The sequence below is a fragment of the Peromyscus eremicus genome, chromosome 9 (assembly GCF_949786415.1).
Source record: "Peromyscus eremicus chromosome 9, PerEre_H2_v1, whole genome shotgun sequence".
NCBI classification, from domain to species: Eukaryota; Metazoa; Chordata; class Mammalia; order Rodentia; family Cricetidae; genus Peromyscus; species Peromyscus eremicus.
In genome coordinates this window covers 56513059-56538774 of record NC_081425.1, presented here as the reverse complement: position 1 = coordinate 56538774, position 25716 = coordinate 56513059, and the positions used below count along the sequence as shown (strand labels likewise).

At 49.4% G+C, this 25716-nt stretch overlaps 2 protein-coding genes across 3 annotated transcripts in view; one reads left to right on the top strand and one right to left on the bottom strand.

Moving 5' to 3' along the window:
• The window catches only part of Znf395 (zinc finger protein 395), a 39668-nt gene extending 35420 nt beyond the window's left edge, over window positions 1-4248 (top strand). For both annotated transcript variants that reach the window (XM_059273457.1, XM_059273456.1), the window contains exons 7-10: window positions 545-845; window positions 2549-2641; window positions 3405-3508; window positions 3780-4248. In XM_059273457.1, coding sequence (XP_059129440.1) covers window positions 545-845; window positions 2549-2641; window positions 3405-3508; window positions 3780-3891 — 610 coding nt within the window. In that variant the 3' untranslated portion in view covers window positions 3892-4248. The remainder of the gene's footprint in view (window positions 1-544; window positions 846-2548; window positions 2642-3404; window positions 3509-3779) is intronic.
• Window positions 4249-9360: 5112 nt separating this feature from the next.
• On the bottom strand, window positions 9361-23706 carry Pnoc (prepronociceptin). The gene is made up of 3 exons (XM_059274363.1): window positions 23581-23706; window positions 12603-12993; window positions 9361-9560 (listed from the first exon to the last, which is right to left on the bottom strand). The coding sequence occupies exons 1-3, from the start codon at window positions 23704-23706 to the stop codon at window positions 9475-9477; spliced, it is 603 nt and encodes a 200-aa protein (XP_059130346.1). The 3' UTR covers window positions 9361-9474.
• Window positions 23707-25716: the final 2010 nt, after the last annotated feature.

Here is a 25716-nt window from a genome sequence, read left to right as displayed (position 1 = left end):
CATGGATGTGAGGGGCCTCATCTCTGTACAGAATCCTCAGGGCAGCGCCTCTGGTATAAACTGCCTCACAGGGCTCGAGAGCATGCTGTAGATGGGGTGGGCCCCAAGAGGGCTCACGCCAAGGACTGGGTCTGTACTCATACATGGTTGCCATTGTGTGAGCCCTCGTGCCGGGAAAAACAGCTTCCATAGGTGGGCATGTTCTGATCCATTATGGTAGCCTCTGAGAACAGGGCTCCTGGGTCTTTTCTTGGGTACCACCCCCAACTTCCTGGATGCACACAAGCAGTCACTTCCTCCTTGTACCTTTCTTTTTTTTTTTTTTTCAAGACAGGGTTTCTCTGTGTAGTTCTGGCTGTCCTGGATCTTGCTCTGTAGACCAGGCTGGCCTTGAACTCACAGAGATCCACCTGGCTCTGCCTCCCGAGCGCTGGGATTGGAGGCGTGCGTCACTGCCGCCCGGCCCTCCTTATACCTTTCTTTCCCCTGGCTTCAAACCGAGGCAGCATATCCTTAATGATGGCCAAATGTCTGTTCCACACAGGGACACCGTGGACTCTGACCAGTTCAAGCGGGAGGAAGACTTTTACTATACAGAGATGCAGCTGAAGGAAGAGTCTGCTCTGGCTGTGGCTGCCCCCCCTGCCCCTGGGACACCCAGCGGCGAGCCAGCCCCCACCTCCCACGTGACCAGTCCGTCCCTTGCTACTCTTTCGATGCCTCCACCCAAAGGCCAGGCCTCTGGCCCGGAACACGCTGGCCTGGAGTCTTCCCTGCCGTCAGTTGCACTCAGCAAGTCAGCTCCTGGCTCCTTCTGGCACATTCAGGCTGACCACGCATACCAGGTTTGGAGCAGGCGTGTGTGGGGGGCCTTAGTTAGCCTGGGATCTCAGTGGTCACTGGCTGTCAGAGCCCAGGCCTCTGAGCACCTTGGTTGAAGACTGAGCCTTTTGGCTGAGTGGCGAAGAGGGCACCAGATCTCATTACAGATGATTGTGAGCCACCATGTGGGTGCTGGGAATTGAACTCAGGACCTCTGGAAGAGCAGTCGGAGCTCCTAACCTCTGAGCCATCTCTCCAGCCCCCTGAGTTGCTAATGTTACTTCCACAGAGAAGGAAAAGGAAAGGCTGGGATGTAGGTCAGTTGGTAGAATTGCGTACTGAACATGCACAGGACTCTGGGTTGAACCTGAGCACAGCATAAACTCAGTGCAGGGGCACACACCTGCGATCCCAACACTCAGGGTGGAGACAGGAGGAATAGGAGTTCAGGGTCATCCTTACCTATGTGGGGAGTTTAGAGCCAACTTGGGCTACAAGTAAGCTCTGTCTCAGAAACAGCAACAGCAAAGACTGTAACAGTGCAAATGAGAAGTCTAACCACATGTCAGGTGTGCAATGTGAAGCAAGGGCTGTCACTTCCAAGATGGCTAGAAGAATCGACAGGATCGTGTAGGGCTTCCCAGTTATCTCCTTAGCACCGAGAAGTGTGTTACACTGAATGGTGCTGCTCTGAGCACCTACTAGGTGTCCACGTTGGGTTAGGTAAGCCTTCCAGTTAGAGTAGGGCATGAAGTGCATGGTGGAGCTGGGGTTAGCAATGAGGATTTGGCTAGCGGTAATTATAAGTTGCCAAAGTACCGTTTCCTGAAGACACGGGAAGACGCGGCATAGGCCAAGGGAGAGAGCTCCATTATTCTCATGGGCTTGGGAACGTTGTCATGTTGAGGAGGACGGTGTCGTTTAGAATGACCCTCGCCCTGCAAGCTAGGTTCCCATTCTCATATGCTGGTTTAAAAACCTTTTCTGTGTTTGTAGTTGGACTTGAGCAGACTTAACCGATTTGCAAGTCCGTAAATAAAAAAGTAGTGCTTCCAACCAGGTGTGCTTGTGCACGCTTGTACCGCTGGCACCTGGGAGGTCAAGGTCAGCTTGGGCTACAGAGTGAGGGCAAACAAAACACGCAGAAAACAAAACCCAAACCAGTAGTACTTTCAGTAAGAAAAACGACAAAATAAGCAGGCTCTCCTCACTAGAATTAGTGGCCACTTAGTTCGTGTCTGGCTAAGGTTCAGCCTCAGCTGACCCTGTGGCATCTGGGCGGTGTGGCCGGTACCGTTAGAGATAGACCGAAGCCAGGCGTCCCTGCCTGTATCCCCACTCCTGAGGAATTGCCCGGCAGTTCTCTGTCCTTCATACTGCTCAGACTCAGAAGGCTTTGGACTTTTTGCCTGAAGCATGTTCTCAATAGGTGATCCAGCCACCGAATAACACCCTGTAAGGTCTAAATCTTGAGGCTGGCACATACGCATCCCCAAGGGGAGGGTTACAGAGTAAAACTGGAGCCCCTCAGGAAGAAGGAGGCTGTGCTGATGATGGGTTAGATGCCTTGAGGCTGCTCATGGGAAAACCTGTTTAGCTGCCTTGGTGTTTTCCAGGCTCTTGACTAGGCAGAGAGATGCCTTCTGTAGCAAATGGGACGTTCCTGGGAGCTGAGGCAGATGCTTCCTGAGTTGGAGCACAGGCTGACACCCTCTTGTCTCTGCAGGCTCTGCCCTCCTTCCAGATCCCCGTCTCCCCCCACATCTACACCAGCATCAGCTGGGCTGCTGCCCCTACCACCACCTCCCCGCTCTCTCCGGTGAGTGTGTACTCCAACACCCCCAAAGTTCTTGCATACATCCCCGGGGCTGGGGGACTGTGTCACTGGTAACATAGTACACGGCTGGTGTTGCCTGTCTCTGCCGCCATACTTCACGAAGATCACCGTATGTCCTCTTCTGTCTGGCTACAGCTCCCCTCAGCCGCTAGAAGGGCACTGCAGGGGGAGTCAGGAAGGAGCAGTTTTCTTCCTTAGAAATGGGCTGTGACACTATGCATAGACACCGTGAGCGTCTGTGAGTGCTTGTCAGAGTTCTGATGCCCAGATGAAAGGAAGGGAGGGAATGTGGGGCTGGCAGAAAGGAAAACAAGACGGGAGATTGTAGGAGCACTCGGAGGCCGTGGGGGCTGGACTAGAAGTCTCAGGCCACCATGAACTTGTACCCTTGACTCTGAACTGAGAGACACTGGAGGTCCTTAGAACCACATAGGGCTGGCTCTGGTTTCAAGTGTCTGCCACAGAGAAGTAGCTGTCACACACAGCAGAACCTAGTTGACAGGAGGTGTCACTGAGGCAATACAGTGCTTCCATTTACCCTCCGTGTGGTAGCTCCATCTAAGTCCCCTAAAGCCTCAAGAGTGGCTCCTGTCTGCCTGACCTGACCCCATCTGCGGAGGATGTTCTTCTAGGGGAGGCTGCTCTGGGGCTCAGGGAGGCATGCCTGGCGGAGCCCAGGATGCCTCACAGTCCTGAGGAGGGCGGGTCTCATGCTCACAGCTGCGCTTATGCCCCTCCGACCCAGGTCCGGAGCCGGTCACTCAGCTTCAGCGAGCCCCAGCAGCCGCCGCCCACGGTGAAATCTCACTTGATCGTCACCTCCCCACCCCGGGCGCAGAGCAGCTCCAGGTGAGCCATCTCATCCTTAGCCTTCGGGTTTCTGCCCACCGTCAGCACTGGTGATGCTAGACTTTGAGTCTGCCCAACTGTAGTCTCCAAGGTTAGTCCCCAGAGGGAGGCCACACTCGGCGGAGCTGGCTTCTCTGCCTTGAGTCTCCGGCTGTGAGCATCACTGACTTCTGCCAGAATCCACCCCTCCCAGCCCCGTGCGCGTTTGCCGGCTCATGCTTGGCTGTGATCTGGGTCTAACCTCCATTGCCTCGTTTTCATTCCTTGTCAGGAAAGCCCGCGGAGAAGCCAAGAAGTGCCGTAAGGTGTACGGCATAGAGCACCGGGACCAGTGGTGCACGGCCTGCCGGTGGAAGAAGGCCTGCCAGCGCTTCCTGGACTGAGCCTGCCTCTCCCAGCCCCGCTCCCCACCCTGCCTGGCAGCCAGAGCATCTGTCTCCAGGCCTGCGGCCATCAGCAGAACACAGAGCGATGTGGAGTGGACGTGGGCAGCTGGGGCTCCATTGGCTAAGATGTAACACTTAAAAACACTTTCTCCCCCTTGTGGGAAGGTTTTATTTTTAAAAGAAAAAACAAAATGAAAATATTTTTTTCCCCCAAAATAGAAGAGAGCCAAAATTGACCAAGGGTATTCTGCAGCGAACCAGAGACCAAAGAATTACCCCCCTCCCCCACCCTCTTGGGGACTAGTTTGTACGCATCAAAAGTAGGACAGGATGCCTTGCCCATTTTTTTTTTTTTTTTTTGTGCTGAGCTGGTGAATCCTTTGCTCCTTTAGCTATTCCAGAATGGACTGTGAGCAAAATGAATTTCCTTTTCTTAGGAAAAGAAAAAAAAAAAAAAAAAGTAAGACTGTTCTGGCAGGTGGATGTTCCAGGGAGCAGTAGTGGGACTCTGGGAAGAGCAGGTGGCTGTACTTGGTGAGGTGCAGTGTTACTTCTGTTGGAGCAGCTTCTGGGGATGGAAGAGGGACAGACACCCTTCTTCGGTGGCAACTTTGGGATCTGAGTCCCCTCAGATGTTGGGTTGCATGCCAGTAAACATTATATGGCTTCTTCTCAAATCCTGTCCCCAAAAATACTGAGCCAAAAGGCTAGTATGAATTCAGTTTGAGAATGTGGCCTTGAAACACTACCCTGAGCATCCTTCCAGCACTGAGAGGAAATGTGGAGGCCTCCACAGAAACTTTGCTTCCCCTGAGTAAAGTCCTTCCTGAGGTCTCTTCCCTCCTGAGTGTCACAGAGGTTCTTGTCCTCTTGTCTGATGTGGAAGTCTTTGAGGATGAAACCTTCTTTCCCTAGGGGGGATCCTAGCAGACTCTGCCTCTGCGCCTGCTGAACATGACTTCCAGGACCCAGCTGTCTAGGACTGGAGTCCCAGGTGTCACAGGCTCAGGGAGTGCCACCAGGCCACCTCTCCAGGGACTGTGTAGTATTGGCTCATTAGTTGTCACGGAGACCATTCTCCTGACCACTGAGGCTTCACTGGTGGCCTTACATGGGAAACACAACGTCTGCTTTTCAGTCTGAAGCACACTAAGTACACACAAGAACCTAAGAGGTGTGTGTGTGTGTGTGATGTGCGTGAAGGGTGTAGTGGTAGCCTGGGCTGCTGATGGAGGGGAGAGACACGAGTGTCTTGGTAGGGGTGTGTTTTTATAATAAAGCAGGCCAGCCAGAGGTGACCCTGGGCCCTTCTGCCCCTCCAACCTCATGGATATTTAAGAGCTGCCAGCAGAAGTTTGTTTCCTCCCTTTGCTCCCGTGATGCTCAGCTTCCAATCTTACTGGAGAGGGGAGGGGAATATAGAGACAGAGAGCTTCTGGACGTGGAGAGACCCCCACCAGGAGGCTCTCCTCTCCCCTTCTTAATCCCAGCGTGGACTAAGCTTCCGCTGCAGCAGAGGCATTGTAATCCCAGCCTTGGTTTGGAGCTTGCCGATGTAACTGACTGTAATGATTTTCCCCATTTGAAGCAGGCCTCCTATGCCATGGGCGTGCCGGGCAGAAAAGAGGGGAAAAAAAGGAATTGATGGATGCTTTAAAAACTGAGGGAGTTTTGATTTTGTTCGGTTCTGTATTCCATTTCTGTCCAGCCTTTCATGTCTGCGTTCTTTCTCCCTCTTTTCTGCCTTGGTAGCCTCCCGCCCACTGTCGTGGCCTACCCCCTCTTCCCCCTATGTCTTGATGCTTTCGTATTGGTTCCTGACACACAGTCTGGCTTTGGGTTTGAAGGGCGAGGGTGGCTTGTGAGCACACCCAGCCGTCAGGCCCGCTTCTTCCTTCATCTCTCTTATCTCCCTGCTTCCCAGCCCCATGGGTTCGGAATCTGACTGGGTGACGGTGCCACAGGTGTGCTTTCGAAAGCAACAGGACCTAGCTTGCGAACAGTTATCTCGGGGAAACTGTCTAGCCATGTCCCTGTTATTCAGAGCGCTCCCGGAGTTACCTTCAGACCCGGCGGCGCCCGCCGTGTTGGGAGCAGCCGCGAGCGGGTCTGCTTTCTCAACTCGGTGCCTGCCGCGAGCCCGTGGGTACTGTCTGTGGCCAGCCGAGGTCTCGGGTACAAAGCCTCGGGTAACAATAGGCTTGGATCAGTGATGAGGCTTTTAACCTGGCCCTGAAAGAGAGCCACTTGAGACAGTCCTGCGAGCCGTGGCTGCCTTGTCCCAGTGAGTGCAAAGCTCGATGCCTTAGAGGACCCTGAGAAATTGGATATGGAAACTGATTGGGTGGGAGATAGCTGTCCTGTGACTTTCCGGTCACCCCAGGTTCTGACTTTACCAGGGGCAAAAAAAAGAAAAAAGAAAAAAGAAAAAAAAAAAGAAAAAAAAATTAAAAAATTTTAAAAAGATTGAAAGCAAAACAAGAAGGGAGAAGAATCCCATCCGTGAATTTGTCCCGTAGACGCTTCCCCCTCCCCCACCCCGGCCCCGCTGTCTTCCAAGTATTATTTTTACTGTTAAGATTTTTTTTAAATGTGAAATGAAATGTAATGTTTTTACAGCAATGATATGAAATATATTTTATAAGGAATAAAATGGTACATTGTCTGACCTCGTGTGTGCCCACACTGAGTTCTTTCCTGCTCCTGCGGTGAGCTGCAGATGATACCGTGTGACACTCGTTTGTTTATGGCTTAGTAGGTTGGTTGGGGATGTCGCTCAGTGGAGGAGCACGTGACTGGTTCTAGGTTCAGTGCTAAAACAAATTCAAGGAGGTCGTAGGTGCCACGGATGAGGCCCAGTACGTGTAGCAGAGGCTCTCACACCTTCCTGACGCCGAGACCCTTTAATACAGTTCCTCGTGTCGTGGTGACCTCCAACCATAAAATTATTTTTGTTGCTACTTCATAACTGTAATTTTGCTACTGTTATGAATTTTAATGTAAAAATCTGATATGCGACCTCCCCCAAAGGGGTCACGACCCACAGGTTGAGAACAGCTGCTTTAACAGCTGAGAGTAGTGAGGTATGGAGGTTGACTATCTTGCCGAGGGTGCATACTGGGGTAAGGTGGGGTGATGGTGTTGGTATTGTAATCTGGGCAGTGAGTATTTTCTGTGGCTTACATTCATTTTCAAAGGAGGCCATATTTTGGGCATACTGATGGGGAATGGGCTGGGAAGTTAAGAGAAAATAAATCACATGCTATATATTCATCAGCTTTTCATAGCTATAATAAAAGAACCGCCGGGCGGTGGTGGCGCACGCCTTTAATCCCAGCACTCGGGAGGCAGAGCCAGGCGGATCTCTGTGAGTTCGAGGCCGGCCTGGGCTACCAAGTGAGTTCCAGGAAAGGCGCAAAGCTACACAGAGAAACCCTGTCTCGAAAAACAAAAAACAAAACAAAACAAAACAAAAAAGAACCTGTGGCGAGCTAACTTTTAAAGAAAGAGGTTTAGAGGCTGAAAGACCAAACAACATGGTTTTCAGACTCTTGCAAGGGACGTCTTGTACACATCACCTCCCAAACAGGTGGCAATGTTGGGAACTCATACCAAGGGAGGGGTCACAGTGTGAAAACAGGAAGCCAGAGAGGCTGGGAAGCCTTCCTCAGTCACCACCTCCCACTGCCACCCTACCTCAGGCACAGGAAGGTTGGGGACATCCTGAAATATGTCCAAACCATTGCCTGGTGTCTACAGAAGGGGTTCTCAAGTGTAGTCTGCTCCTGAGAGCTTTGACTTTCACAGGTTGTGGATAGGTGACAGCTGAGCTGGCCTCTGTGGGCAGGGTCCTAGAAGAAGAAAGCACCCCCGCCACGCCATTGGCTTATTCAACTTAGTCATCACAAGAGCCTGTCAAACCAGGCTGCAGGAAGTTGCCAGGAGGTGTTTTTAACTGTTTAAAGGACATTTGGAGTCTGAAGGGATTGTGTTGCCCTTGTAAGAATTATCTGCCCCCATCCCCCCCCTCCCCCGCCCCCTCAGGTTTTCTCTGCGCAGTCCATTATGGCTGCCTCTTGCCTCTTGAGGCTTTGATTCCAAGGGTGCACCACCCTGCTCGGCTCTTGGAAGACTTTAAGGGGGTGAATGGAGTGCAGGCAGGAGACCTGGGATCTTTCTTTGCATTAAGCTGACGTCCCATTCAGGAAAGGCAGGAGCGGGAGTGAGTGGCTGCTGAGAGAGAGACCCAGAGGAGTGGAGAGCTGCTTCTGAGCCTATCAGCTGTCTCTGGGGTGGGTTCTAAGGCTCCCCGACATGACTGGACAGTGAAGGCCCCTTGATCTTTTGCTTTTTGACCTCAAGAAGTGTGAGCAGAGTAAATTCACCATTGCTCATCATTTACCCATTCTGTGGTACAATTGTCCACTGACTCTGTGTGGGCTCCGCATCAGCAGATTAAACCAACGGCAAACTGAGAGTCTTAAAAACACAAATTGCATCTGTCCCGAACAAATACAGACCTTTCTCCTTATTCCCTAAGCGGGACAATAAAACACCTGTGTGCATGCTATTTACGTTGTATTAGATAGCATAGATAGAAATAATTTTGATATACAGAGGCTTGTGTGTAGGTTATATACAAATGTGCTCTTTCGTGCAATGGATGATTTTGCTGCTCACAGGGGGTCCTGGAACTAGTTCCCCGAGGTTATAGAAAAACAGTTGTACTCTGTCATTTCAGCGGGAGCAAATGGACCGTGACAGCTGTCTACCGCATAGACATTGAACTGGTCAGTTACTCCAGTTCGGTTCTCCATATGTTTCCTGGCTGGACTTCGACCGTCACACACCTTACCATGTTTAGTATTACATGAGAAAAAAGTAGGTGGGCCAGCGTGCCACTCCCTTGCTTCTGCTACAACCCAGGGGCACCAACCCAACAGGCTCTTTGCGTCACCTGGAAGCTGTTAAAAATAGTTTCCACTGGGTCCAGAGCTGGGAGTGGGGCCCGAGAGCAGCTGGAGAGACTCAAAAGTTGAGAACTCCTGTCTCCCCCTCCGACCCCTGCTCACACATTCACACAACCAGCCGTTTGCATCTGGCGTCACCGTGCCCTTGCCTGTTGCCCTCGGTGTGGTCATGTCCCAGCATCTCCTTGCCCCAGATTTATGGCCCACATAGCTGTGAGTTTCCAGCCTGTGCCTGTGGGAGAGGCAGCTCTCACAGTGTGTGTTCACAGAGCCCATTCTTCATCGTTATCACTTAAAAAAAACCGCCAACGCGTTTATTAACCATTTGCTCAGTAGAAGTTTAATGGAGAGAGCTGTTTCAAACGACCAGTCAAAAAGAACAGCTCTTTTACAAACAGATTATGGCAGTGACGAGGCAAAACCCCAGGTCTGACTTCACGTTCCTCTCACCTGGCCCTCCGAGAGGGCAGAAGATGCGCGAGGAGGTGGGGCCGTTAAAATGTTAGCTGGAGGAATTACAAAAATACACTCTGATATAGCAACAGGGTTGCGGTGAAACATGCCGTGGGGAAGAGGGTGAGGACGGGGCACAGGGAGGTGCTGTGGGTACTCAGTGCCTCAGGGAAGAAGGAATCCTGATTCCCGGCCGGCAGGTCTGGGCGTGGACACATGCTGTTCGGGGGATCACCTGGATGCCTGGGGAGACAGACAGAAAGGATTACAATGTCAGATCCAATAGGTCTGCAGAGCCATCATCTTGCTTGCCCAGGCGACTACAGCAAGTGAAAGGAAGAATTTCCCAAGTGACCAGAAGGGGTCCTCACGTGATGCCCACCACTTACCTGCTGCTTTTGCCCACTACGGGCAGGGGCGATGCACTCGAGAAAAGGGAGGCTGAAGGGCTGTGACATAAAAGGCCCAGCGACAAGCCTTTTCCTGGTAACACCCGTCCCCTCCCCAGCTCTCAGCATCTATGTTAAAACAGTGTCCTGGGCTGGAGAGATGGCCCAGCGGTTAAGAGCACTGGCTGTTCTTCCAGAGGTCCTGAGTTCAATTCTCAGCAACCACATGATGGCTCACAACCATCCATAATGAGATCTGGTGCTCTCTTCTGGTCTGCAAGCATACATGTAGGCAGAACACTGTATACGTAATAAATAAATAAATCTTTAAAAAGAAAAAAAAAAAGAAAACAAAACACTGTCCTTAAAGGTCTCTCATCTGACACAGGCTCTCTAAGCTAGATGCTAGGACCGTGAATGTGCTGCTGGGGTCTCAAGGCTGGACACAGCAGGAAGCATAGGTCAGAGCAGGAGAGGCTGACCCCAGGACCGGCTGTGCCCTTCTCACAGCCCTGTCTAGGGCAGGGTCTGCATTGCAGGGCCCTGTCTTCCTAGGCTGCCACTACACTTTTGAACAGGCTCTTTATTCCACTCCAGTGTTGGGCGGCCCCCTCTCCAGACTCCAATCTTCTGAGCATAGATTGGCATCGACATCTTAAGACGCCAGGAGCATCTTCAGCAATGGGAACTGGCCAGAGTAGAAGGATTTCTGTAATGGCATGAGGCAAGTTGGGTTGTGTGCATGCAGATAAGCACAAGGTCTCAGCTGGCTGTGACTGGCTCATTAACACACATCTACTCTGGAACTCACCACCATGCATGTACAGATGTGGGGGGGGGGGAGGAAGGAAGGGAGGGAGAGAGAGAGAGCGGGTTACATGGCGACAGGACAGCTATTAATAATACGCAAATGAGCTGGCTAATGTTTCCATCAAGAACTCTGCATGTTGAGCAAAGCAGCAGACAGAAACCAGTTATCAGCCCTGTTACAGCACCTCTCAGCTGGAAGTATAATAGAAAATCAGAAAAGTCAATTGTCTGGCTCAAATAGTTTTTTTTTTTTTCCCAAATAAATTGATTCTTGCTAATGGGACTGATCTTAAACTGTCTTTAGGTAAAGAATATTGTTGTGGTTTAAAATTAGATATGGGCTTTGGTGTCCCTTAAGGGCCGCTGTAAAGAACGCCATTAAGACTTAGAGAATTCCTGCCATTTCTGGAAGATTTACTACTGGATATCAGACAGGTCTGGCTTAGAAAGAAATAGAATGCTTGTCAAGAACGGAGTGCAAGTTCACTCAGGACCTTTGGAGATGAACCATTCTGTTAAGACAAATGCAGCAGCCCCCCCCCCCCCCCAATAAATATATTCGTCTTTGGGGATAAACTTGCGGCAAACAAGTGGCCTATCAGCTTGGGCCCTGCGGGCTGGCCCTGTGCTAGAGTGGGCACCAAAGATTAGCATATGATGACTCTCTCTCGAAAGAGGACCATGAATGACATGGCTACCTTGGATGTGTGGGAAGCAAAAAGAGAGAATGCATGCATTTTTCTTTTCTGCGTCAGAGTTGGGAAGTGGCTTCTGTTGGGGCAACATAATATGGTCAGACTAACTTGTGCTTTGTCTGAGGCTGTGTTTCCAAGCTGTCTCGGGAGATGTGTGGGACTCTGCTCATTGGCGTGTATGGATGAAGGGACACAAATTTAACGGTTGGACTTTCTCTTAAATCCACTGTGCTGATTCCTAATGCCACTCCCTAGTTATGTACTGGTGATGGCTGGAGAGAGCTGGATTTGGAATCAGCTGGCAGTAACTTGGTCTTTGCTGTGTGTTTTCGGAGGCTTTATATGACTGTGTAAGTGTGTACCCGGGGGTGGGGGGTGGGGGGTGGGGGGGGTGGGGGGGTGGGTGGGGGGGGTGGGAATGAAGCAAAGGAAGAGATCACAGTGGCATCCTGGGAAGAGATGAAGAAAAAAGAAACCGAAGAAAAAGGACTCATTCTTCCTTAGTACATATTCTAAAACCTACTTAGCTCCATTGGATCAGATTCTGGAGGCCTGGTTCAGCAAGGATGCCATTAATGATAAAGAATTGGTCTTTCCTTGGAAAAGTGTGAGGATGACCTAATTGTTAGTGGAAGAAAAATAAGAGCAAAAAGCACAACTCTGGGTCCCAACAAAAAGTCTTTGGCAGGGGGAAATGGGAAATATTAATGGTTTCCATGGAGTTTAGCCACCTTGAGATGTAGGGTGAAATGGATAAACTGTCTTTGAAGTAGAGCGGTAATCAGCCTTTTGCAAATGGCTAAGAGGAGAGCTGGCTATTGGTTTTTTTTGCAGATGAAGTCTCTGAGGAAAGGTGAGCTGAATGGTTGCTATGGTAACTGGCTGTTAGAATTGGTCCACTTAACTGTCCCCATAGTAACTAAGCTCCTGGAGAGCTATAGAGGAATTAGTTATCTTAACATACTACTATTATCCCCATGGTAACCAGTCTCTAAATGGGAGTGGTCAGCCTCAAGGAGAACGGTGGGAAAAATCTTTCTCCCTGGAGAAATTGGTAGGAGGCAGAGATGTGAATTTCTTCACCAATCAAGCCTCCTGAGGGCTGGAGTCCTTGAGACCTGGGGGGTGTGGGGGGGAAAGGGAGAGGGATTGGGTGGTGTGGTATGTGTGTGTGTGTGTGTGTGTGTGTGTGTGTGTGTGTGTGTGGTGTGTATGTGTGTGTGTATGTGTGTGTGTGTATGTGTGTGTTTGGGGCTGGCCAATACGTTTTTAGGCCTGGGACAGCTGGGTATATGAGGTCACTTCTTGCCCCCTGCTAATTGGCGCCCAACTCACTCATGGGTTGCAGTGGCCGGTGCAGCTGGGAGGGGCTCCTTCTGGCTACACATTACCATTCTGGTGCAGAGTGCGCCGGCGCTGGCTGGATTGCATGCTCAGGACCAGGTACTGCCTCATAAACTCACTGAACCTCTTCTGGTTGGCCAACTTCCGGGCTGACTTCCGGGCCCCAGTGAAGCCCCCAAACCTCTTCTGCAGCTGCTTCTGCTCCACCTGCTCGGCATCATCTGTGCTGGGTTCTGTATCTGTCGCTTGCACCAAGCTCCTGACCCGGGGCATTCGCTTCAAGTGCTGCATCTCCGAGGCTTTTGGCTGGTAAAGAGCCGCTGACACGAGCTCTGGGTCAGCAGGGCTGAGCTGCCCAGAGCCGCTGGTCATGACTTTGGCGCATGCAGTCCAGAGAGGACTGGGCAAGACCTTTTCTTCACACTGGAGGATGCACACCTGCAAAGACACGGGTGGGAGGGAGAGAAAAGGGGACAAAGCCAGGGATGAGCCAAGACAGAGAATCGTCTAAAGCTGTTCCGAGTCACGTGCTTCTGAAGTGCTAGTTCTCAAGTATTGCGCAGCGGTTTATGTATGCGTGGGAGTGCACATGTATGTATGTGCACGTGTGTGCGCATACCAGAGGTCGACAATGATTTTCTTTCTCTATCACTCTCTGCTTGATTTTCAATATAATTTTCTTTTATAATAATAATAATATATTATATTATTATATAGTAATTATTATATATTAATAATAATAATAATAATTATTATTATTATTGTGTGCGAGTGTGGAGGTCAGGGGACACTTATGTGGAGTCTCCTTCTACCTTTATGTGGCTTCCAGGAATCAAATTCAGGTCACTGGATTTGAGTAGAAGCACCTTTACCCTCCGAACCATCTCACTGGCCCTTCCACTTTATTTTTTTGAGCTAGGGTCTCTTATTGACCTGGATGACCTGAGCCAGTTGGGCTATACCGGCTGGTCAGCAAGCCTCAGGGACCCTCCTGTTTCTGCTTCCCTAGTGCTGGGATCACGAGTATGTGCCTCCATGCTTGACTTTTACGTGGGTGCTAGGATTCGAACACAGATCCTCATGCCTGTGTAGCAAGCCTTTTACTGATGTCTTGGTTAGGGTTACTATTGCTGTGATGAAACACCATGACCAAAGCAACTTGGAGAGGAAAGGGTTTATTTGGTTTTACACTTCCACATCACAGTCTATCCTTGAAGGAAGTCAGGACAGGAACTCAAACAGGCCAGGAACATGGAGGCAGGCGCTGATGCCGAGGCCATGGAGGAGTGCTGCTTACTGGATTGTTCCTCATAGCTTGCTCTACCTGCTTTCTTAAAGAACTTAGGACCATCAGCCCAGGGATGATACCACCCATAATGGGCTGGGCCCTTCCACAACAATCACTAATTAAGAAAATGGCCCACAGGCTTGCCTACAGCCTGATCTTATGGAGGCATTTTCTTAACTGAGGTTCCCTCCTCTCAAGATGACTTTAGCTTGTGCCAAGGTGACATAAAACTATCCAGTACTATTGATGAGTCATCTCCCCAACCTTTGTGCAGCACTTTTACATATAGTTCCCCTCCCTCCCCCAAATTTGCACAGTTTCAGAGTTGGAAACAGAGAACCCCCTGACTCTGCTCCATTATCTAACCAACAAAGAAACCAGGGTTCAGAACTGTGGTTCATTTATCTTCAGGCAGTCCTGCAAGTTAACACAGAATGGAGGCATTCCAAATTATACCCTGCTATAGCCTTAGGCTTTTGGAGCCTAGCATAGCTCATGAGTGTCACTCAGGTAGAAGAAGAATTCTATTTCTCCCATTGGGCCCGGGAAGGACAGACTGGTTACAGAAACAGGGGAAGCATGGGATTACATCTGCAGGCGTATTTGAAGGTCATTCTTTAACTGGGGAGATGGCTTGGTTGGTAAAATGCCTGCTCTGCGAGCATGAGGACCTGAGTTCAGTTCCCCAGCACCCATGTGAAAGCTGGGCATGGTGGTACTTGTTTATAACCCTAGAGTGAGGGGTGGGAGGGTGGAGACAGGCAGCTCCCTGGAGCTCCACAGTCAGCCATTCTAATCAGCTGATGAGCTCTGGATGCCCTGAGAGAGACTGTCTCATGAAACAAGGTAGAGAGTGACAGAGGAAGACACAGATGCACACAGTGTGCAGACATTCACCTATACCACACAGCTGTGTACACAACCAAATGGGAACTAAACCAAAGCCACCGTGTAAAGACTAACGCTATGGTGACTAATTTTCATTCTGTTTATTCTAGTTACTCCTATTTGTACATCCTTTATAGCAAGTGATGTCCAAGAGACTCCGGATGTAGGCAGGCTGGGCATGTGGAGCTAAACCTGCAATCTACTGGACCTGTATCTTCTTAGATACAAGCCAGGCAGTGCCCCAGGAACTCTCTGCTGCTGGCCAGCCTCCCCAAGCACCACATCCTCTAGTGAAGACCAGCAGTTGGACCATGCCATCTTACCAGCACCCTCATGCTGGTCCTGACCTTGGTCCTGCGCTTCTATCTCTGTTTGGGTTTCCTGGAAGTCTCTACTGACTTTTCTTACTATGTGCATTTTGGCTTCACCCCTGACTGCTGTGGGATGTCTTTCTGTCTGCTGTGAATATGTGTGGCTCCCACTGGATAATAAATAAAGCTGCATTGGCCTAGGGCAGGGCAGGATAAGGTTAGGTGGTACATCCAAATTGAAGAGACTAAGAAGAGTGGAGTCGGGGGAGACTCGGACCTACCGCCCAAGGAGCAACAGGATGTCAGAAGACCGGTAATGCCACGGCCACATGGCAACATATAGATTTATAGAAATGAGTTAATTTAAGATGAAAGAGCTAGCTAGCAAGAAGCTGAAGCCATAGGCCATGAAGTCTGTAGTTAATATAAGCCTCTGATTGATTATTTTATAAACGGCTGTGGGACCGCAGGTGGGAGAGATTCGTCTGGACTGCTGGGCAAGGCAGGACCAGAGAAATTTCCGGCTACACCTGGCTCTTGTCATATTCCCAGCCTTACTCAGAAGAAAGTCTCCCTTCCCCTTGACCTTGCCATTGTGGTGAAGGGTGTTTCAGGAGCCCCCCATCAAACTGTGGCACTCTTGCCTGGCTCCCTGGACTCCTTGCGGTACACAGGCTGTCCACCGCCCACCCAGAGCCATCTCTCTTCCCTAGAACATAACGCCAGATTCCTTCCCGAAGGCGATAGTGCATCTCCCCACCTCCCTGTAGTCAGAGGTGGCTGGTAAGCATGAAAGTGACTGGTTGGGGCCTGCAATGAGCTTGGGGCTGACTTGGCAGGAAGGAGCACCCTTTCCCTCCTCCCTCACTTTCCTTCAGCATTGTCTGCAAGGTGGGCACTTTGGGCTGTCCTTCTGCTGCTGTCCTGAAACCACAAGCTTGTGTCCTGTGCTAGAAGCCAAATGAGCATGGGGACAATATTCTGGCAGAATGTAAAGACAGAAGACCCTCGAGCTGTGACGGACACCAGCAGCCCTGAACTCACTTGTGGATCACCAAATCTCTGTTTCAATGGCTCCCTGTTACCTCTAGGTCTTTGATACCAGCAAGTGAATTTCATTCTCATGTGTTATATTCTCCCCACATGCTGTACTTTTGTTTCTGCTGCTGTGATAAAACATCCTGACCAAAAGCAACTTAGGGGAGAAAGGGTTTGTGTACGATTCCAGGTTACCGTCCATCATTGCAGGGAAGTCAGAGCCTCAGGAACTTGAGACAACTGGTCATATCACATCCACAGTCAAAAGAAAGGAGACATGAATGCTTGCAGGCTTACGTGCTTGCTTGTGCTCAACTCTTGCATAGTTCAGGAGCCCCTGCCAAGGGAATGGTGCTGCCCACAGTAGGCTGGGTCTTCTCATATCAGTGAAGGCAATCCCCCACAGACATGCTCACAGGCCAACCCAATACAGCCTGTCCCTTATTGAGATCCTTGTGCTATGTGATCCTAGCTTGTGTTAAGTCAGCAAATCAAGTTAACCATCACACCACTTTAGTCCACCATTTTGCTTGCCTTCTCTGGCTCTCTCTGGGTATGGTTTGTTATCCCAAAGTTGAATTTTTTTGGTTTTTCGAGACAGGGTTTCTTTGTGTAGCTTTGCGCCTTTCCTGGAACTCACTCTGTAGCCCAGGCTGGCCTCGAACTCACAGAGATCCGCCTGGCTCTGCCTCCCAAGTGCTGGGATTAAAGGCGTGCGCCACCACTGCCCGGCTCCAAAGTTGAATTTTTTAAAAAAAGTTTTATTTATTTTTGTATGTATGCACATATGGGTGTGGGTGCCGGTGGAGGCCAGCAGAGGACCCCCTGAAGCTGGAGTTACAGCCATTTGTAAGCTGCTAGGAAGAGTTAGGAAGCGCCCTTAACCAGGGAACCATGTCTTTAGCTCTAAGTGAGATTCTAAACTCTGGGTACATTTTTGCCTTCCTTCTCCCCCCACCCCCCATCTATGCAGTAGGGCATTTGTCTATTTTTTCCATTCCTGCTACCACTGCCTCAATGCGTCTCAGAAGACAGAAGCCTCCCACCAATCATTCCATCTCTCTTTGCATTCAAATCCATGTGAGGCCCCTGGCAGGTCCAGGAGAATTACTCTAATTCCATCACACCCTGCCCACAACTGCCTGGTACTTTGTCTTGCCTTGGACACATCTCTAGACTCCTGAGCAGGACATAGACGTACTTGTACCATGTGATCCAGCCCACGTCTTACTTCTAACTCCTTCTCTTTCACAGCGCCCCTTACCCCCCCTCACTCCCCCCATCTTCAACACTCAGGGCTCCTCCTATATCTCATGAACCTCCCTGCCTTTCCTCACTGTGTGCCTTCTGATGGAATGGCCGTTTTGCACCCATCCTTGTGGACATGGCCACATTCTAATTTTACCTCTTTATCTTATCATCTTCTTTTGGTTCCTTGGAAGGAAGTGCTCTGTCTTGCCTCTGTGTTCCCACCCAACTTTGCATTCCTCTCAAGGGGATTTTAATGTGAGATACAGATATTCACAATACTTTATAAAGCATAGTCTAAAAAGTTAGGGGCACATCTTATTCATAGTTGAGTCCTGGGTAAATATCTTCTCCTTATAGTGACTAGTAGGCAATCAATGAAATTCTCTCAAGTTCTCGACATTCTAGTGCATGGACACATTTGGTTGTCATAACATGTATCTTTTTTTAATATGCATGTATGTGTGTGTATATGAATGTGTGTATGTGAAGGCCAGAGAACAGTCTTGGGTGTCATCCTCAGGAATGCTGTCCATTTCCTTTGAGGCAAGGTCTCTCATTGGCTTGGAGCTTATCAATTAGGCTAGACTGGCTTTGAATCCCAGGGAATCTCCTGTCTCCACAGTCCCAGTGCTGGGAGTATAAGCATAGGCCACCATGCCCTGCTTTTTTTTTTACTACATTCCAAAATAATTAATTATAAAATTAATAATAATTAATTATAAAATGTCTTGCAATTCTTATATCATAAGTATTTGTTAATGAATATTAAACAAAACATTGTAAGTTTTCATTCTGATAAATAATTTAGTGTGAAAATAATTTCCGTAACATGTATATGTGCATTGGTCCAACCCGGATTCTGGAGTGTGAACTCAGGTCCTCACTCTTGCAAGGTGGATTCCTTAACCAGCTGAGTCCACGTGTGTCTTCTGATGCTCTGTGGAAGCTGAAGATGTTAGTAAAAGCCCTTTGGTACACAGAACAGATGCCAGCAACAAAGAGTTGTCCAGCTCCCCATATCTGTGGTGGCAGATTCACTTAGAGAGCATTCTCCAGAGTCCACAGGGGCACAGGGAGCTATGGGAACACTGGTAAGGTCACTAGACCTGGGGGGGGGGGGGGCTGCGAGCATCTCAGCCTTCGGGTACCCTTGTTTCCTTCACAGAGAAGGAACCCTCAATGCTTGCTGAACTTTCTGCTCCTTTGGTTTACAGGTGGAAGAGACACATCTAGAAGCCACTAGAACGGAGCACTCCTGGGCTTCTAATGCCAGATGGTAATTGGATTTTGTGTCAGTGAGAGCAAATGAAATTTTGTGATCAAACCAGATGCCACAGTCTTTGCTGAGATTCAGCACACTGCCAGATAAATTAGACACTGACCAAATCATCACCAACGGTTGGTTTAGAATAAGGTTTGAGGCAAATCTGGGGTATCCAAATGTACAACCACAGTTTTAGAGCCATATGGGCATACGAGCCTAATGCTTAAGCCTCTGGTCTGGGGTCCTCATCAGCTGCTTCACAGGGAGGGGCTAGTGGCTTATTAAGTGAGCTGGACACATTTTCTCAGACATGACGATGACATTGCTATTATTAAGCCAGAGCTTGCAGGAGCATCTGGACTCTAGAACGGTGCCAAATTGATTTGTCAAGCTGGGCTTCTGAGGAGACTGCACAAAAGGCCATTTGGATGTCTGGATCAAAGATTAGGGTACAGGCGGAGGGTGTGACCTAGCCACAGAGGTCAGGCCTGCCTTCTAGCCTCTGTCTGTCTATCAAACACACGAGTCCTTTGAGGGGAGTGAAGACAGCCACTGCACGGTTTGGTTCCTGTTTCAGGCTGAGTTATGCTTAGGAGCTATTTGTTCTAGGTGGTCTCGCCAAAACATTCGAAGGCATGGCTAGGGATATAACTCAGCTATAACGCACCTGCCTGGTCATTCACAGAGCCGTAGGTTCAATCCTAACCACTGCAAAATTCATGAAAATAAATTCGGAGGCTGGAGAGATGGTTCAGTGGTTTAAGAGCACATACTGCTCTCATAGACAACCCAACTTCAGTTCCTAGCACTTATGGGTAGCTCACAGCTACCTGTACCTCCAGCTGCAGGGAATCTGACACCCTCTTTCAGCCTCTATGGGCAACTGCACTCATGTATATATATACATATATATGTATATGTATTGAATATACATAATATATTGTGTGTGTGTGTTTGTGTGTGTGTGTGTGTGTGTGTGTGTGTGTGTATTCAAAGGCAGACACTACCCAGGGCAGCAGATGAATAAATAGCATGGGAAAAATCCATTAGAAGAGCTTCTGCTGCCAATCACCTGCAAAGAATCTTTCACTAGCTGCAGGTAGAGATGCCAGGAGGCAGCTCCCGTTGCTACAGTTTTAGGACTTTTCAATGCATTTCCCTGAAACGTTTTTGGAGAGTGTGTTGTCTTCGTCTTGGACTCTGAAATAACTCTGTGAATTTAGATTCTTCTACTTGGACCGACGGAATAAGTGCCGTTGACAATTAGTTGAACAACCAGAGGACTGCAATGGGTGAGTCATTTGCTGACCAAAATTACAGTCTAACAGAAAGCAAGCCACACACGGGCCACCTACCAGGAGTAGAAATAGAAAAATTTCTGATGGAGCCAAGTGTCCTGAGGATCCTGGGAACAAGTCAGGATTACATAATCTGGGAGAGAGACTGGTAGGTGACCCTGGCTGAAATGTGAGTCCCTCCATCATCCCCCTCATCAAAGCAGACCTGGGCAAGATTTGCAGTCTCAGAAAATGAGACATAACTGCTTACGTCCTTGGCATTTTGTTCTATTTAAAATGGGTTAAAAGGGAAAACAGGGCCGGGCGGTGGTGGCGCACGCCTTTAATCCCAGCACTCCGGAGGCAGAGCCAGGCGGATCTCTGTGAGTTCGAGGCCAGCCTGGGCTACCAAGTGAGTTCCAGGAAAGGCGCAAAGCTACACAGAGAAACCCTGTCTCGAAAAACCAAGAAAAAAAAAAAAAAAAAAAAAAAAAGGAACTAGAAACAGAAAAACAAGCAAGCAACAGGGGGCTAGGGGGGAGTGGGGGGGGGCGGCCAGCATTGCAAAGCGTTTATCTCTGACTGTGAGGCTTTTACTAATCCATTTTCTGACTTGTTTCTAGGAAGTAAAGTGAGTGTTGTCTGGACCCCAAAGATTTGAGACGCTAATGGAGAGATAGAAGCTCGCTTCCAATTCTTCACCACCCCAGAAAGAACCAAATGAAAGACCTTACAGTGGCTGCCCAGGATGTGCACAGCAAGGAGCCTAATGTTCTGAGAGTCTTACAATTTCCTTAAGGCAGGCTGCCGGAGCCCTGTTACGGGCCACACACTGGGCCCCATGCTGGGATACCTAGATAGGTCAGCAAAGGAACTCAGACCTTAGCCAGAAAGAGAGAAGGGGGGGGAGGAGAGGGGGAGAGAGGAAAGGAGGGGGGGAGGGGGAGAGAGGAAAGGGGGGGGAGGGGGAGAGAGGAAAGGAGAAGGGTGGAGGGGGAGAGAGGAAAGGGGGGGAGGGGGAGAGAGGAAAGGGGGGGGAGGGGGAGAGAGGAAAGGAGGGGGGGAGGGGGAGAGAGGAAAGGAGAGGGGGGGGAGGGTGAGAGCTAGCCATGGCACCAAGAGCCAGAATAAGTACAACCCACGAGTATCACCCAGGAAGGAGAATTTTGTTTCATTTCCTCATGAAGTTCAAGGTCAGATTGGCTAAAGGAACTGGGGGTGGGAGAGTAGGTGGTTAAGTCTGCATGTGTATTGAAAATAAAGGTCACTGTGAAGAGAACAAACCTGGGTGGTGTTAATTTCCTTCCTACGTACAGTGGCCGTTCCTATCTGTGTGTGGTCTACAGCAATGGCCTGGAACACAGGCAGGTTGGCCACGTGGGGCTAAACGTGGGAGCTCGTTCTCATACCCAAACCAGACCCCAGAGTGCGAGAAACCCTCTGAGGCTGCTCTGTTTCTCCAAGGACCACGGTGTCTAGTGGAGACCATCAACCTGACCACGCCATCTCTCTCCAGCTCTTCCCGGCTGGTCCTGACCTTGGCCTCACCCTCCTGATTTCCTGTCTTGGTTTGGGTCTCCTAGAAGCCTCTTAATTCCTTCTTCCTGGGTGCTGCTCAGATTTACCTCTGATTCTCCTGTGAATTTTCAGATCAAAACTCCACTCAAACCTGACCTTTGCCTTTGGGAGGGAACAGCGTGTTTTTTGTTAGGGGGTGAAGCTTAACTTTGGCCCTGAAGTATGAGTGGTGTTAGTGGGTGGAGGAAGAGAGAGGCAGGTAGAAGGCAAAGATCTGGGAGCTGTAAAGAGTGCCTTGGATCTGGGCTTGAGCCCAAGAGAGAAGGTCAGGGGTCCCTTTGACCAGTTCCCTGCAGCCTGGGAGAGAAAAGCCAGGGTATGTAGTGGCATCTCATAAGGAGAGGGACAGAGGGGCAAGAAGCAGGCATCCTGCCATCCCTGTTTAGGGACTGGGCAGAGGAACAGAGGTCAATATAAAAGGCTGGGAAAGGGTAGACAGAGAGGGAAGGGAAGAGACCCATTAGCCAGGCAAGAGAAGCCAGAGATGCTTCTTGAAGGATGAGATATCCTCTAGGCAGACAGATCCCTAGAGGAAAATAGGATGATGGATGAGCATCAGAAACACATCCCTTCGAGGGGTCATCTGGGCTGCCCTTCCCGACTGTGTGACTGTGCCTTCCTGCCCAGAAGACAGGTGTGTCCAGGCCTGCAAGAGTGTAGTGCTTGTCTTTTGGGGCTGAGGTCACATTTCTACCTGGAGCCGGGAGAGAGCAAGGTGTACTGGGCACCAGCTACACTGAGTTTTGTGTCTGCATATTTATTTGCCTTAAGGAGCAGCCATTACTCGTTTGTTTTGAAAGGCAGAGGGTTTGAAGCGTAGTGCCTTGAAAGCAGCTTTATTGACTTCAAAGGAAAAATAAATAATTGAATTATATAGGAGAGAATAGCTATCTAAGCTGAAATTAAAGGAGTAGGAGAGCAGTTCATTTAATGAATAATAATTTAATGTTTTGTGCTTCAAGTTGGAAATTTAAAACACAAGAGAGCATTTTGGAGGCTCATTGTAGAATTATTTGCAATATAAAAAATGGATGACAATATCCATGTTCAGCAGATGGGGGAATGGAGAATAAGTTATATATTCATAGAAAGGGAAATCACTTGAAATAGTGTGTAGTAACGTGAGACTATTAATCCTGTGACACCACAGAAAGTAGGACAAGGGAGATTCTCTCTGGTTCCTGGAGTAATAATAGTCCATCTTCACTGTCCACTTGAGGGGTTGAGGATTGTGTAGGAGACACAGCTGATGAGGGTGTTTCAAGAGGGTTTACTAAAGATGAGAACCCCACCCTGAGTGTGGGTGGCTCCACCCCAAGAGCTGGAGTCCAAGATTGAGTAACGAAGATGTGAGCTGAGCACCAGTGTTCATCTCTCTGTGCTTCCCGACTGTGGACACAGTGGGACCAGCTGCCTCAAGTTCTTTGTTTTGGTTTTTCGAGACAGGGTTTCTCTGTAGCTTTGGAGCCTGTCCTGGAACTCGCTCTGTAGACCAGGTTGGCCTTGAACTCACAGAGATCCGCCTGCCTCTGCCTCCCGAGTGCCGCCCAGCCTGCCTCAAATTCTTGCCTCCAGGCTGTCTCTCCCATGATGGACTGTGCTCTGACACTGTCAGCCAAAACAAACCTTAAGTTTCAAGGGTTTTTGTCACAGCAAAAAGTAATTAATCCATGGGGCTGAAGAAGACCTTACTTTTCTTTATACATAATACACGTATTATGCATAACACTGGGACAAGGGCATCGTGAACAGATATTTATTGGAAGATTAAGAAGGAGGACCACAGGAGTCTGGTGGTAGAGAGGGAGGACCACAGGAGTCTGGTGGTAGAGAGGGAGGACCACAGGAGTCTGGTGGTAGAGAGGGAGGACCACAGGAGTCTAGTGGTAGAGAGGGAGGATCACAGGAGTCTGGTGGGAAAGAGGGAGGACCACAGGAGTCTGGTGGGAAAGAGGGAGGACCACAGGGTTCATAGTAGGAAGATGCAGCTCAGCTCCACCTGTTTCATCCTGGTCACATGACACTGCACAAGTCCTGGGAGAGACTTGAACACCTCATTTAGCATCTACTTTGAAGTCAAGGGGAGGAGATGGCAAGGAAGAGGATAGTCCCTTGACCTTCCGGACATACCTTCAAGTTGAAGCTGTCTGGGTCCGGGCGGAGCTTCTGCTGGCAGGTGAGACAGTCCCTGGGACAGCTGCTGAACACGCTGGAGAGCAGGCTGAGCAGCAGAACGTCACTGAACAGGATTTTCATGGTGCAGCAGTGGGAAGCAAGAGGCTGAAACACACAGACGACACAAGCCAATTAGTACAGTCTGGGGGGGTTAGTCAGCCCCGGGGACCACGACCTAGGGAGGCAAGCATCATTCCTCAGTGAGGAGATTCCTCAGGTCTGAGGTTCGCCTGCAAAGGAACAGATTGTAGAGAGCTGGTGGCTCCGTCCTGCCATCCAGGACTGCTTTCATTCACAGGCTGCGTGTAGTCTGGATCCCTGGAGAGCACTGGTGATTCCTGCCACTTGGCTGGCCTCTGCCCTTCCAGGAAGAGCTGTGGGGTAGGAAACAGCTTTCCTGGAGGCCAGAGGCATTGCTTCCTAGCTGACCAATGTGTGCCTTTAAGCCAACCTCTTCAAACCTCAGTTTCCATGGCCGTAAAAGAGAAAGCATGGTGCGTGCCTTACCATAGGCCTGTTTGGAAGACGAGATGTGACTGTTAGGGCCAAGGTTTTCAAGGAGCAGATGGGTAGCTGAGTGTGGCGGTATATGCCTCTCATCCCATTTCTCGGGAAGCAGAGGCAGGTGGATGAAAAACTAAAATGCTTCCCCTTAACCTCTCTGGCCTGGCTAGGAATGCTTGTCCCTCAATTCTCTCTTCCAGGAGGCTTCCATGTGTTCCCTGTCTGTCACCTCAGAACTGAGCTACTGCTACGGCCTGAGTGTTTGTGTCTTCTCAGAGTCCGTATGTTGAAATCTATGGTGGTAAATCTTGGCAGACAGCTTGGACAGATTGAAAAACGAGTAGGAGGAGGTGGGGAAATGGCTCAGGGGGCAAAGGGCTTGCTGTACAAGTGGGGACTGGTGTTCGGATCCCACTCAGCTGAGTGGGGTTGGTGGATCACCTGCAATGCCAGTGGGGCAGGAGGTGGAAACAGGAAGTCACCAGAACAAGGTGGGCAAATAAGTGAACTCCAGGTCTAAGTGAGAGAACCTGCTTCTCCATATATAGTCTAGTTAATAATTAAGGAATATATCTGAAGGCAACCTTAGGCCTCCATATATACTATCAGCACACCCCCACACTATGTAAATATACCCACACACTACACACACACACACACACACACACACACACACACACACACACACACACTTCATGTAGAATATTAGTAAATTACTCCTCTGGTTCATGTGTGATGACATCTCTAGAAACATTGAGGTCATGAGGGTGCTGACATAGTGAATAGGCTAAACCCTTGGTAAATACATAAGATGATAACATTATTGGGAGCTAATGAAGGGTAGAAGATGGGGGTCTACTTGGAAGAAGTAGGTCACATGCCCCCTGGTTTATACTGAAGACCAAATAAGGTATCCAGCCTCATGGACTGAACAATTATTGGATTCTTGGACGTTTCATTAGTAGATAGCCATTATTGGACTAGCTGGACCACAGCCTGCAAGCCACTTTAATAATTCCCATATATATATATATACATATGTGCATATATATTCATCCTATCAGTTCTGTTCCTCTAGAGAACTTGACTAATACAACATCCTTAGATCAAAACTCTTGAATCAGAAAACTACTTTCTTGGACTATGCCATTTTGGGTTGAACAGGAAACTAGTTTTAACAGTTAACTTGACACCTAGAGTCACCTGGGAAGAGAGTCTTAATGAGGGATTGTCTAGATCAGGTTGGTTCAGGGGCATGTCTGTGGGATGGCCTTGATTGATAATTGATGTAGGAAGACCCAGCCCACTGTGGGCGGCACTATTCCCTGGGCAAGAGGTCTTGAACAGTACAAGAGAGAAGAAAGTCAGCTGAGAGCAAGCAGGTAGCAAGGTTGCGTATGTCTCCCTCTACTCTAGATGTGAGTGGGATGTGGCTAGCTGCTGCAAGCCTCTGTCACTGTGGCTTCTTCCGTTGTGATAGACTGCAACCTAGAATTGTAAGCTTAAAGAAGTTGCTTTTAAAATAATTTTTTTCATCTACGTGCATGTATTCCACATGTATGGTGGTGCCTTCAGAGGCCAGAAGAG